The sequence below is a fragment of the Miscanthus floridulus genome, chromosome 6 (assembly GCF_019320115.1).
Source record: "Miscanthus floridulus cultivar M001 chromosome 6, ASM1932011v1, whole genome shotgun sequence".
NCBI classification, from domain to species: Eukaryota; Viridiplantae; Streptophyta; class Magnoliopsida; order Poales; family Poaceae; genus Miscanthus; species Miscanthus floridulus.
Genome location: NC_089585.1, coordinates 6,875,062 through 6,889,724, shown reverse-complemented (window position 1 = coordinate 6,889,724; position 14,663 = coordinate 6,875,062). Strand labels below are relative to the sequence as shown.

Below are 14,663 nucleotides of genomic sequence, written 5' to 3'. Positions count from 1 at the left end.
TTTTTTTAATATAAAACTACTCCTATATAGCAGTAAAACCTCCGTCCAGTACAACACTGGGAGAACAATCACAAGAAGTCAACCAATAATACCCTCAATAAAACTACTTTTCAAAAATATAGAAAAAAATATAACAATAGAAATTGAAGAAACTGGGAGTACATCATCAGTTGTTACCACAATCGAGGAGGAAAAAACGAAGCAAAACAATACTGAATGAGCATCGAAGATGCATTCGTCTAATAAGATCCCCTTGATTAACTACTCTGATTTAATTTGTCCAGTAATGTAATTTACCCTCAAAATTTTACTTTGTGATTTTGTCTAATGCTGTTGCTGCAGCGTCGACATTGCCGTTTCCTTGCTCCACCTGTCCATGAAGCGGCTCATCCTTGCCAGTGCAACATCCAGCGTGTCCAAGCTCATGTTGGCGAAGCACACCCTGAACCAGCCGGGCTCCGAGCAATGGCACGACGAGCCCGGCGAGATGTTGAGCTTCACCTCCCGCAGCATCTGGTCCCACAGCCTGAGCTCGCCGGCGACGGTCGCGTCGCCGAGCAGCCGCCTCATGTCCATCCACACGAACAGCCCGGCATTGCAGCGCAGGCACGGCACGCCGGCGCGGGCCAGCCCGGCGACGATGTGGTCGTGCCGCGCCCGGAGGCGCTCGCGGTTGGTGCGGATGTAGGCGTCGGCGAAGTCGTCGTCCGAGAGCATGGCGGCGAGCGTCTTCTGCGTCTGCGACGACACGAGCGTGAAGCTGGACATGCGGCGCGCCGTGGTGACGACGGCGTCGTTGTACGAGTACACCACGGCGACGCGGAAACCCGGGAGGCCCACGTCCTTGGACAGGCTGTACACGATGTGGACGCGCTCCGCGACGCCGGCGTCGTCGCCGCGGCGCACGCGGGACTCGACGAGCTCCGCCACGCTGACCAGGTCCGGCGCCGCGAAGACGGAGCCGGAGTAGATCTCGTCGGAGATGAGGTGGATGTTGTGGCGGACCACGAAGTCGAGCACGTCCTCGAGGACCGACCGCTTCACGGTGGTGCCGAGCGGGTTGGACGGGTTGGTGAGCAGGACGGCGCGGACGCGCATCCCCGCGGCCTCGGCCTCCTCGTACGCCGCCTGGAGCGCGGCCACCGTGACCTGGAACCCGTTGGCGCTGTCGCAGTGCACCGGCACGATGTTCACCCCGGTCCTCCACCTCAGGTCTCTGTCGAAACTGCAAACCAAAGCAGAGCCAGCCGCCATGTCAGAACGAGAGCATGCACTGTCTGTCTGTGAAGAGCACTGTGGCAGTGTATGTAACAGTAGTATAGCACTGGTCGGTGCATGCATGCAGCTTGCTTGATGTGTTTAGCTTACCCAGGGTAGTAAGGAGTAGGGATCAGCAGCGCGTCTCCGGGGTTGGCCAGGATGAACGTGAGCAGCTCGTTAGCCGCCGTCGCGCCGGCGGTGAGCACGATGCGGTCGGGGTCAAACCTGGCCTTGCCGCCCCTAATCTTCTCCATGAAGCTCGCCATCGCCTGCAAGCAAATGACGCCGTCAGGCGGGTCAGTACGTTGCACTTGTCCGCGGTCCATACCATCCAGGACACCGATCGAAGACGAGCAGAGCAGCGCTCGGTCACACACGCACCTTCCTGAAGGCCTTGAGGCCGTGGTAGTCCTGGAACAGCGCGTTGTCCCTGAAGCTGGCGACGCCGGAGCCGGCGGCGGCGGCGGCGGCGGCACCGCCCCAGCCCGCCGCCTCGGGATGGTCCCTGAGGTACCCTTCCAGGAGGTCGAAGGACACCTGGTTCTCGGCGAGGCCCATCTGTATGACGCCGCCCGGGTTGGAAGCGGCGTCGTAGGGGTTCTCATCGTAGGCTTTCCACCCCGCGAAGTAGGGGGAGTCCTCGCCGTGGAGGCCGGACGTGGCCACCTTGGACAGCGGAGGCGACGCCGCCGCGTGGCTCTGGCTCGCGCCCAGCAACAGCTTGCCACCCATGGCCTCTGCACCTGGTGGCTGGCTCACGCTCACGCACAAGTGGTGCAAGCGCAAACAAGATGGATTTGCAGTGCAGTGGCAGCTCGAGGAATGAGCAGGCAAGGCAGACAAGGAAGGAAGGCTGCGATGATGATGGATCCGGCCAAGTGTGAGGGGGTGGCATATATAGGCAAGCTGAGTATGAAACCACCAAAAATGTCAAAAGGTGTTAGAAAAAGAGGGCTCAGAGGCCAGAGCAGAGGCGACCAGATTGTCAGCTGCAAATCAAACGATATAATAAAGCAGGGAGCTTTAGCCTAAGCGCGAGTGCTCAACCTACTCAACGCTTTGCTAATTCATTCGTTCCTGGTCAATGATTGAGCCGTGTCCGTGTGAGCTAGAGCGACGGGCAGCAGCAGGAGGGAGGGAGCGAGGCGCTGATCCTGCTACGAACTACGGAATATGCACGGCGGAGTCCAACTGTTTCCCGCGGCAAACAAGAGCAGAGCAGCTCCTGTATGCTGTCGCCTTTCGCTGGCTGATGCAGGCATGGTGCTTCCTGCAATCGTGCGGACAGATGGGCGCCTTATCTTGTAGCCAGACGCGATGTTTGTTTGTTTATTAATCCCGCGACGGGATCGGAGGTCATGGCCCTGCGCGCGCACGCCGACGCCGTCGCCGATGGCGTTGCTGGTGGGTTTGGCGCCAGCGAAATCCCCAGGGGAATATTTGCCGGTTTCGTTTCACAGCATGTAGTGTCAGCCTGCCAAGGGACGAGACGAGCTGAAAAGGCTAGCCGAGAGCTTCACAGCTCGACATGTCCGGGAATTCTCTTACAGGATCAGAATCACCTTTTCCTGCGTCGCTAGTGTATATATATCCATGCGTCTGTCTGAACGAAGACTAAAGATCTCGCGCTGTCTCCATTGCCATGTCGAGTTTTACAACTCCGTTTTGCCTGAATTGTGGGGATACCTGGCGACAAAGCGGATCATGGACTTGCCGGCGCCTGATTACGACAGTTAAGCAGCTAGTCGACGTGTTTGACCTCGAGAGGAGGAGGCCAGCGACTAAACAAGGACGATGAGCCCTCTAACCATGGACGACTTGTCTAGCTCTATCTGCCCCCAAATCTCAACACCCATCCATAAAGAATGGCGCTTCTTTTTCGAGACGCCATCGCGGGGCATTAAGAATGGCCCCCTGTGATGGTCGCTGCTCACCGATCGCGAGACCGGTTGGCCGGCCATTTGATTATCCACCTCATGATCCACGAAGGGACTATGATATCAGGGTCGTCGGATCACTGGAAGCTGCAGCGTAATTCGACGCCACTTTAGGCTTACTTTGGCAGCAGAGGGTAATTAACCCAGGGCACAGACCCCCAGCGGGATTTTCTTGGACAGTTCGATCCCCTTCCACCTCCAGGGAAGAAATCCACATTGGGGGAGTTTCCCTGCTGCTGCTATCATGAACGTTTCATTCCCTGATGCTGTGGATGTGGAACGACCAATATTCAGAAGCTGTATGCACAAGCCTTATCCCATGGAATCCTCCAAGGAGCAGAACAACAACAGCTTCACTGAATTCCCAGGGTACCAATACTCAGAAAAAAAACAATATTCAAGAAGTTTTTGGTGCGTTCTTGTCATTATTTAGTAACACATGATGAAAAAAAATCAGAAACAATGTCTAGAAAAAATAAAAGAAAAACAAAGAAAAAAATATAAAAAATAAAATGATATAGAAAGTCACCACTGATCAATGTTAGAACCACAAAATCATGACAAATCTCTGGAAGTCTCTCTCCATACAAATACAATTTCAAACCTAAAAGCAAATCTACTTAATGCAAATGTATAATCTAAAATCCAGAGCCAAGTAGTAGCATTCATATAGGTGCTTCTGCATCCTTACATCCAATAGATAACATCATCATGACTGATCCATGAACATCTACAATTCTCTCTTGTGTGAGATCTTTGCACATGTATATAAAAGATGAAAACGTGCAAAAACCGCTACGAAAAGTGCATATTTCACTTATCTGAAATCATGCATTACTTCCTCCAAGCCATCTGCAAGTATAACACAAAAAAAAAAGAGCAAAGAAGGTTAATTATGAACACAATGTCCAACTAGGATGATAGAATAATTAAAAATTAATTATTAAACTAACCTAAAAATAGATATTAGATAGGTTTTGCTGTGCAAGATGTAGCATTGCTGCTCTTGTGCGAACAAACCATTGCAAAGTCTGGGGACATATACTGAAAAATGTATTTTTCTTCAGAAGGAAGAACTCTGGAAAAAAACAAAATTCAGGTTAGGTCAAGGACCTAATTATGCAATTTTGATCAGATAAAAAATATCCCTTTTTTTATTTTCCATGCACTGTGAGTGTGAGAAACAAAAATATTATGTATGGGCAACCATTCTGTTCCTATTCAATTTGTTCTCCTGAATTTTAGGTTCCTCTTTTCGGATTTAATTCATGAATTTCGCATAAAAAGGGCTTGGTCAGTTACATGCAAACCTAGAAAATATGTTGGTCATATTAAACATCAACACTAACTCCACAAGGCAATGATCAAAACAGCGTAATACACAAATGCCCCTAAAATAGAAGTGCCAAGGAAACTAAAGAGTCAGCAACAACAACTAAATGGCTAAATTCGACCATGAATGCACAACCTCCAAGTACTGGTCTCTATCCTCTGCTTGAAGCAGCGACCTCAGATTCGAGTCCTATGCTGAACCTTATCAGCTCGTACCATCTCAAAGGATCCACCAAACCACTGAATATTTAAAACCCCAAACACAAACACAGTAGCAGCTGAGCACCAGGCTACTGTCAAGAATTCAGATCAGAACAAAATTAAAAAAGGAAGTTTAGTTGTGCAGACAAGCTACTACTGAAGGGACAATAGTAGGCTGCTTGTTGTGAACTCAAACAAAACTAATGAGGTATTCCCCAGATCGATGAAAGCGTCCTCACAAGAAAAGGAAAAAAGGAACATATATCTTGCAGTTGCAGGTCGGCTCATGATAAAGTGCAAAATTAAGCTGGCTTTGGCAAGCAAAAAGAAAAAGGAACATAAAGATGCTAAAAAAATAAGGAATACATGACTCTTGACACCACTATTATCTTGTCAGAAACTTACCCAAGCAAAAATGTGTCCTCTTTATTATCAATGTACTCTCTTGACACATGCATCTCCTCTATTCTGCTATCTGATCCTACATGGATTCACAAGTGAGGATTACTACAAGAAACTAAGGACTGCAAACTGCTATTAGAAAGCAAAACTTACAACTAAATTTAAGTTTGGCCGGCATCCTTCTGTAGTTCTATTATTGATTGACATGATCCTCATTGTCATATTGAGGATATAATATGTAGAGAAACCTTGAGAACTTCTGAGTTGTAGAGAAACCTTGCAAACTTTCAGCTTTATTATTTTCTGCAAGTTACTTATCTGCTTGCACACTCAGTTCAATCTTATTCAAAATAATGGATTGTTCAGTTGCATCACTAACATCAGCATTACGAAGCTTCCTGTCGGTCTTTTCGGACCACCGATGAGTAAATTTGTATTTGCGCGTCTGGCTCGGATGGTGTGCTCGGAGGACACAAGGGTTTATACTGGTTCAGGCGAAACGTCCCTACGTCCAGTTCACTGCTGCTCGTTTTACCGACACTTGGTTTGCAGTAGGGGTTACAAACAAGCGAGAGAGGGAGAAGATTCTAAGTCTCTGGTGGAAGGAGTGAACGGGTGCTGAGAGCTCGATTGCCCGACACTGTTCTTTATGTGAATCCTCAGGTATGGCCCGTCATGGCCACGGGTTATATCGAGACATGCCAGTCTCTTCCCTGGTGACAGAGTTTTGACCTAGGCCCATACGCTTGGACCTAGAGTGGTTGGCGGCGGTATGGGTCCCCGTCGGACGAGACGGAACCCGCGTCCTTGGGGTCGGGCGAGACGGAGCCCAAACCCGAGAGGTCGGGCGAGACGGAGCACGAACCCAAGGGGTCGGGCGAAACGGAGCACGCACCCGAGGGGTCGGGCGAGACGGAGCCCGCACCCGAGGGGTCGGGCGAGACGGAGCACGAGCCCAAAGGTCGGGCGAGACGGAGCCCGCGTCCTTGGGGTCGGACGAGACGGAGCCTGTAGCCTTGGGTCGGGTGAGACCTTTTAATACGTCTTGCTCCATCCGGGAAAGTCAGCGTAGGCGCTAACTTCCTTACTTTGGGTATCCCTAATATCGATACCCGACACTTCCTAATATCAATCTTTCCACTAGATACATCATGTATTTTTCTTGAAAATAATAAGGCGTCAAGCTAACACAAAGATACATTACATCAGTGGTACCAAGACTGAAATCTGCCCATTGCCTATACAAGTAAGTCCTGGTAGCATTCTCCTCTCCATGCATGCATGTTTGCAGCCTACAGCCTAATGAGTGCATCAAAATTTCTGGCCACTGGCCACACCACCAGTAGACCTAATCCTCTTTGCAATTAATTTTCAGGGTAAATTATATTCATTAATTTTTCATGCTAACATTCAGAATCAGATGCAACTTGCAGTATGAGTTTGCTTAATCTCCAGAGACCCTTTTGCAGGTTTGCTTGTAATATAGTCCATCATATGTCTACGCGTGTATATGCATAAGACCTTACTCCACGAGGGGATGATGCCACAGACAAATCTTGCGTCGCATGAGACCTTACTCACCATGCGACCTTACTCACCTCGCGCCTTTGCGTCGTGGCCGGGGAAGGCACGCACGCCTGGACTCGAGAGGTAGGGATGAGCTCCTGCTGGTCTGCTACTCGTCGGAGGCTCGAAAGATGGCGCCGCCGCTCCTGCTCCTGTCCCCAAGATCTACAGAAACAGTGCGAGGAAATTACTAAACCTAGTAGGGCATGAAGATGCTGGCGGTCGGCGGAGGTAGAGGGATTGGCGCGGCGAGCCGAGGCTACGACGGCAGAGGAGAAATCGCATGGAGGGGAGAGGCGACGGCAGACGAGAAATCGCACGAAGGTGGCGGCGGTCTCGCTCGGGTGACCCGAGGCAAACCCCAAGAGCGAGACAGGGAAAGCTGCCCGACCTCCGTAGGCCGGGCTGGTTTTCCCGTGCTTTCCACGTCAACTCGGGCCAATGTACCCCGCATATCAGGCTTCCAAACGCGCGCACTGGGTGCCCCGTGGAAACTTTCCGCGTGGGTTTCCCGCACGGGGAAAATGCTGGGATCCCGGCGGGGAAGCGGTCTACCAAAGTAGCCCTTAGCCGTTTCTGTGTGCCGTCTGGAACGTCCAGCTCGATCCTCCTCTTTTAATTAAACTGGAATCATATTGGCAAGTACTGGTTTAGATTAATCAGATCTGTAAAACTATATATAATGCGTGTGGTTTTCTCTGTTGCGGCTTGTTAATTGTTATTAGGTTCAATTTTTTAAATAGTAGGTGTTGCTCAATGACGGCTTCAGTCCTTATTTGTGACGAACTGACTGAGTTTTGCAAAGAAGAGGCATGGCATGGCATGGGGTGCCCCCAAAAGTCTGCTTCTTCTACGCTACCCAACATGCTGCGTGCGTAAGCGTCGGAAGCGCAGCAAACTGGTCATATACAGATATAGCAGCTGCCGCTGGAAATCCATGGACGCGCGCGAGAGTGGGAACGAACTCTGCTGTGGTTTTGCCAAGCAGCTTTGCGGAAAGCGAGGAGAAACCACGGAGGCCCTTGGACGGTTTTCGGCATCGGCGCGGGAGCATTTTTAATCGCATCGTTTGCTTGCTTTGCATTCAGCACGCAGCGAGTGATGATAAGGCTTAGCGGCTTAGCGCCAATCCCTACATCAGCAACGCCAACATCACGGCTATGGAAAGCACCAAAAGGGCAGATTTTGACCCGCTCCAAATCCCTACAGTGCTGCTATATCAAGGAATGGCTACCCTTGCACTATACTACTCGTATTTGAAATTACAAGGTTGATTTCGTTTGGTCATGATTGTAGATTTGTAGCACATAAATAATATGCTAATAGAGTAATTGCGATGACAGCTTTTGGCCTTTTCTAACAAAAGGAAATACGTCTTGTAACGAAAAAAAAAGGGAGGGAGTATTATTTGAAACCAACATAATTAAAAAGGAAGCTATGCTATTTACCGACATGTAGAAATTGAACCATCTATGTATTATGTATATTAAAAGTAGGGCGCAGCTAAATTATGGTCGTGCATGTGTTATGCCGCCGCAAGCACGACCGTCTTCAACCTCGCGTGCGCTACCGCCCCCGCCCCACCGTGGCGCGCTAGGCAGTGGCGGAGCCAGGAATTGTATATAGCAGGGGCCGGACAATCAAATACATATATAACATATATTGAAAACACTAAAATCTCTATTAAATAATTAATTATGCATGTTGTGATAATTTTGCGATGAAAAATATAACGATAAGCACAAATGGTTAAAGAAACTAACATGTTTTATTTAAATTTTGTTGAACGCATCTGAATCACATCGAAGTCATCAATAAGTTCATCTTGCCGATCTATTGAAACATCAGCAGTGTCTCCCTCTCCCTTGTAAAAAGGTTCATTGTCGTCCTTTTAAGTTTCATGATGATTATCCTTTCATATAAAAAATAATAGTTTAAGGCATTAGCTCTAAACAGATGGACATAAAAAAATAAACAAAAAATAGAATAGAACAACATACCTGGCTACCTGCTGCCGTGCTGCGTGCTGCCTGCTGCCTGCTGCCTGCAAGCCTGGACGGCTGGACCTGGACTGGACGTCGGACGGAGGTGCGGACTGCAGTCTGCAGAGGTGCGTGCCTTTACGGCCGAGCGGCGGGGCGGGTGTGGCGGCGCCGGCGGCACTGCGGTAAATCGCAATCGGCGTGGTCGCGTGGATTGCCCTTGCGGCTGGCTCGGCCCTCGCCACTAGGATCGGACAACGGTTGGGCTCTCTAGTAGTCTGTATACGTACACATGTACATGGGCTTGTCCGCTTGGGCCATACTGCACAGAAGTATTTTGTTTTTTCACCAAACATTGGGTGGGGCCATGGTCACTGCAGCGGAGCTTCGGCCAAGCCCTAGCACATCCGCGGCGGCTGCCTTCCCCCACCCCTCGCCAGAGCTCCCCCGCCCCAACCTAGCCCAACCGCCTCCACAGCCACTAGGCCCTCTAACCGCTCTTCAGCCATCCTCTGCGCCAGGTCGTCCTTTCTCCCTCCAAACCTTTCCTTCTAAGCCCGTTGGAGTTGGAAAAGATGAGAGAGAGAGCTCACCAGAATCCTAACACAGAGATCTAGGAGGAGGAGGCCTACCTCGCCGTATCCACCATGACCAGCATGGTGGGGGGGAGGAGCTCGGCATGGGTGGGGGCGCGGGCATGGGAAGGAGCTGGCCGGTCGCCGGAGAGAGAGACTAGAGAGAGAGGAAGACGGGCGACCTATTAACACTGTAAGTTTCGTGGGCAGGGGCATAGGAAGTGGCTGTGCGGGGCGATAAAATGACAGCCGGCCGAAATAAAGTCTTTACCTCAGAAGTACGTAGAAGTGATTTTTCAGTACGTAGTCCCTTCTATCCAATGATAGGTAGCCTCAGCGGTTCAGCCTGCGTCTCTTCTATTGTCCTTTTTATTTTTTTTTACGAATGTCTCTCCTATTGTCAGCCAGGACTCCACACCAACATCCGTTAGATTTATATGATCATCTATATATTGATCTGGATTAATTTAAAAAATTTGTTTCAAATACAATATAATCCAACTATATATGGTGTTCGTATCTCGCTGAATTAATTTAAAAAATTTGTGACAAATAAAAAATTAAGTTAAGTCATTGTGTTGCATATGAATGGACTAAGCAAAGAGTTTAGGGGGAGAAACTATATCTAAGTTATAAGCTTAATTGTATATAAGTTTTAGGACACTGTTTTAATATATGCAAATGAATATTACTTCCTCCATTCTAAATCGTAAGACATTCTAGTTTTGGTTTAAATCAAACCTGTCAGACTCTGACCAAGTTTATAAAAAATATATTAACATATATAATATAAAATAAATGCAATATCAAAATATATTTTTATAGTGTATCTAATAAATCTTGTTTGGTGTTATAGATACTTGTGTATTTTCTATAAACTTATAGTCAAAACTGTAGAAATTTAAATTAGGACAAAAGTAAAGTGATTTGCAACTTGAAATAGTATGACTATTTCCTAATAAAGTAACAATGATGTGTAATTTCATAAAAAATTAAGTTTTAAGTTGGGTTTATTGGCTTAGGTACACTAGGTGTTTTTCTCCTGTTGCAATATTCGGACATATTTGCTAGTTATTATTAAAAAAGAGAGGGAACCGACATGCATACTACCACACCGTTATATATAGGTTCAGAAAATAAAATACCGGTTGGATAATCCACTTGTTATTATTTTTGTTTATAATTCATGTTGTGTAGGTTCAGAAAATAAAATAGTGGTTGGACAGTCCACTTGTTATTGTTTTTTTGTTTAATTCAATGTTGTTGTTATTGTTTAAAACTGCGTGCTCTAGTCTTTGATTAGAGCAGACTGAAAATGTCAATTGCATAATTACCAGCTGAATGAGTAGACCAAAAAAAACAAGGTACGTATGTATTAGGTCAATTGCATAATCATCTAAATGCTTTAATTGCGTACGTTGAGGTAATCTTAAACGTGGTCATAGGAGATCCGATCGTTTTTTATTCGAGGGAGGAGATCGAGGGCAGCTTTTCGGCGGATATTTGTGCGTGCGTTTTAGGATCATGAGGACGTGGATTTGCCAGGGATCAGACATCAATTCTTTGGCTAAGTTATCCCTGAAGATATAGATATCTACTAACACACATCTCCCAGCCTCAGAATGGGAATCAAATCAAACATGGCGTCTGGTAGGTGAGGCTAGTTCCAAATGATGGAGCCAAGCCTGCATCCCAACTGTGCACGGCATCAAATCCCGATTGATCGAGCTCCTTTTGCATTGGGGTCATATGCAGTCTCGTCGCCTTTGTATTTTATGAGATACGAAAGATCGGTTAGGTGTGCTCGATCGCTCCATGGTAGAGGCACTGGACTATACGTGCTGATAAATTTAAGCAGGCACCTAGCTAACTGTAGACCAATGCAATGTGTCACACTCCGATGTCAGCAGGAGATTGGCACGGCTATACATGCTAACAGCGGCGTTGACATGTTACATGCTAGTGATATATAAATTAAATATTAATTTAATTAACATGCAATTAGTTTTACGATTAAAAGCAATATAGGTTTACATTCCGGTGATTATACATAACATGTTAATTTGATTAATTGTTAACTTAAATATGTTTTTAATTGTGTACTTAATGTAAACACACGCTGCACGTCATTAGATGCTCTCACATGTTACTTTGTTTTTGCAAGTGAAAGTATAATCGACATATAAAGATATTGAAATATTTGTAAGTAAGATATGACTAGATTTAACTTGCCTTTAAAATTAACTTATGATTTGTCTAATCCGAATTAATAACTTCTCCGTGATTTTGTTTAATAACTAAAATAAATCAAGCTTGTAGTTATTTCTTTTATAATATAAATCTTCCGAGAGTCGTTTCTTTTCAACCATAGCTTCGTTCTCGGTGTTTCTTGTGATCTTGTGGCCGTAGCAAATAGTTCTCTTTTATTGTTTTGTTTTAACTGCTTTTGCTTTGAGTGGTGTATTGTTCTTAGTTTTTCTGTTTGTTGCTTTGTATGTTTGCTGGTGTGCCGGTTGCTACGATCTACGAGTAGCAAGAGAGTTGCTGTGAGCGCCGGAGATCAACAGCTACAGCAGATGACTGAAAGCCAAAGTCTGAGAAAGTTTGAGCAACCATTTAAAGGCAAGTATAATATGAGGCTCCCTTGACACCTAACAATCATAATGTCACTATATTCATGTTGCATGTGTCAAATATGAATAGCCCTTAAGGATATTCCTAGTATTTGTTATCTTGGTCCTTGATACCTATGGTTCATGCATATGGGTAGTTTTGCTAGTTGCTCTACTTAATGATGAAAACTCCTTAATAATGTTCAATTTAATGGCATATGAAATGTTGTTTAAAATTTGCTTTTTAGCAACATGGAATCCCTAAGGACTTATCTGTGAGCAAAATCCGAGACTTATAGTACAACCATGAGTGTTATATGGCTCTGGCTTTAGTCAAGTATGAGGACCTTTTTTAGCTTGTTAGTGGTTACCTGAAAGGGCGCAAAAGGGGCTTGCCGAGACGGGTATAGGACAGCCTCTGTTCTTATGTGTATAGCCGCGAAGGAATTGTGTCATCTGAAACGGGGTTCCCACATCTGCTTGCCGATTGGAAACCTAGCAGCCCTAACTTGTTAGACGAACTTATGAAAGACTTCATAGTGAACTCTACCGATCTTCCTTGGTAGTGGGTCAAGAGATTAGCTACCTCGGGTGAAAGGGTAAATCATGGCTCATGGTAAAAGTGTACAACCTCTGCAGAGTGTAAAACTGTTATAACAATCATGCTCACGGTCACGAGCGGCTTGGAAAACTGACGGAATTATTGGTCCTTACTGTTATTCTATGGTGTTCGTGCTCATGTTTAATCATTATTGTATTATTGCCATTACTTATGATCATATGGGAATTGGAGCTTAAGCACAACTTAGCAACTCAGGCTTTAATGTTAAAACTTGGTCTACTAAAAATGTATATTGTAGTTCAACAGTATCTAGCCTTTTGAGCCTTCATTCACCCATGTTATATTTGCTAAGTACTACATGTGCTCACCCTTGCTATTCCTCCCACACCCTAGCCTCTAACAAAAGTTGCTTAGAAGATTGATGAAGACATGGAGGTTCCCAGAAGATTGACATGAGTTCTAGGCATATATTACCCCCAGTCAGCTGTCCCTGTGAAGAATGGAGTTCGAAGATTAGTTACCGTTCCGTGATACTCTGATGTAAGTGTTAATATAGCTATGTATACGTTATTTAATAATATTGTTTATGATACTATTCCCTCTGTTGTTATATGTGCGGACTTTCTGGGTACATATATGGCGAGCCCGATTTTGTTCTTAAAACCGGGTGTTACACATGGTGGCATGATTTATGGTGCGGAAAAAGTCTACTTAACCTTACATAGCCTACTTGAATGATAAGCTAACATGGTGATGGTTCTGACCAAAATGCTCTATGTTTTGCCTATTACAGCTATATATGGAGTTATTTATATAATTGTAGCTTATAAGTTTGTTAATTTAAAAGTCAGTTATTGCTTTAGGGAACAAAACAAAAGGTTTTGTAGCAACACCCTTTTATTATTGAGTCTGTTCGCTGGTTGGTTTCTGGACTGATAAGCCCGGCTGGTGCTGGTTTGTTGTGAGAGGAAAACACTGTTGGCTGACTGATAAGCCCTGGCTGAAACCAACAAGCGAACATGCTATTATGTAGAAGTAGAACATAACTAGTTCTATTTTTATGGTTCTATGGTCTTTAACTTCAAAAGCATTCTTTTTTAATTCCATTGCCCTTTTGTGACCAATTTCAGATATGAAAAGCCTAGAAGAAACGAACTGGCCAGCCAGCCAGCCAGACGTTGCTCTAGCGGAGCAACCAGATAAAATGATCCACTCTAGTTATCTTGGAGGTTTTCACAGCGGGAGGCAACTAGAAAATAAAAGCGGTGTTTGTTCAGTTCCTGACAACCTTAGTACTCGCGAGATTCTGAAGCCGAGACTAGGAAGAGAGTAGCATTTGTCGCAGCTGGAAATTCGTAAGTCACAGGTGCAGCCTTAAAAACAAAATCATCAGAGGTGAACAAGAAGCAAAGGCTAGACACGATTTCTCCTTCCAACATACAATCTGGACTGTACAACAAATTGTTGGATTGTGGGACTGCATAGAACTCCAAACTTTAATAGTTTTGAAAGTTAATACTTCAATTTTTTTTATCAAGGGGAAAAGCAATAGGTAGGAAAGTGTGATTGTGCGAATGCATAGGTCACTGTTCTGAAGCTGAGGCCCTTTATCATTTCTGTACCAAATTTCAAGGATGAATTGCAAGATTATTTTGTAGCATTTGTATTTGGGAGATGTCCATCTTCACATCAACGTTCAGAAGTTGTGTGCACTATTAGAGATTTAAATTATGAGCTGCAAGATTGTTTTATAGGGTTTGTATTTGGTCATTGTCATGCCAATGGTCAGCAGCACACCTTTATACAACTGACTTTTGTTTGCATCAGCAGATTTCTGCCTTACAGATTTAATTATTCGTCCATTCATTGTGTGATTTTGTGCTTGCTTATGTAGTTTCATTTTAAAAATGTCAATTTGGAACTTGGGTTACAAAAAATATGGCTCTGCAATTGTGCAAGTGCTAATCAGTAATCGAGTATAAAAGCAAACTCTTGTGTAACTGATCTCTGCAAAGAATTCTGGCGGTTCTTGTGACAATCTCAACAAAAGAGATTTTGCGCATGCATACATATACTCCGGAACGATAATCATATTTGCCTCTGTTCCAGAATGATAATTTATTTCGAACAGTATAAAGTTAACTTATATAAACTTTAACCTACAATTATTCAAACTATAAAATTTAGGACATGAAACTTGAATCAGTGGATCTGTATTCAAATTGCTTCTGAAG

The 14,663-nt window shown here is 45.3% G+C and overlaps 1 protein-coding gene across 1 annotated transcript; it reads right to left on the bottom strand.

Moving 5' to 3' along the window:
- Positions 1–306: 306 nt before the first annotated feature.
- Positions 307–1,992, bottom strand: LOC136457531 (1-aminocyclopropane-1-carboxylate synthase 5-like). The gene is made up of 3 exons (XM_066457562.1): positions 1,642–1,992; positions 1,369–1,529; positions 307–1,225 (listed from the first exon to the last, which is right to left on the bottom strand). The coding sequence occupies exons 1-3, from the start codon at positions 1,990–1,992 to the stop codon at positions 325–327; spliced, it is 1,413 nt and encodes a 470-aa protein (XP_066313659.1). The 3' UTR covers positions 307–324.
- Positions 1,993–14,663: the final 12,671 nt, after the last annotated feature.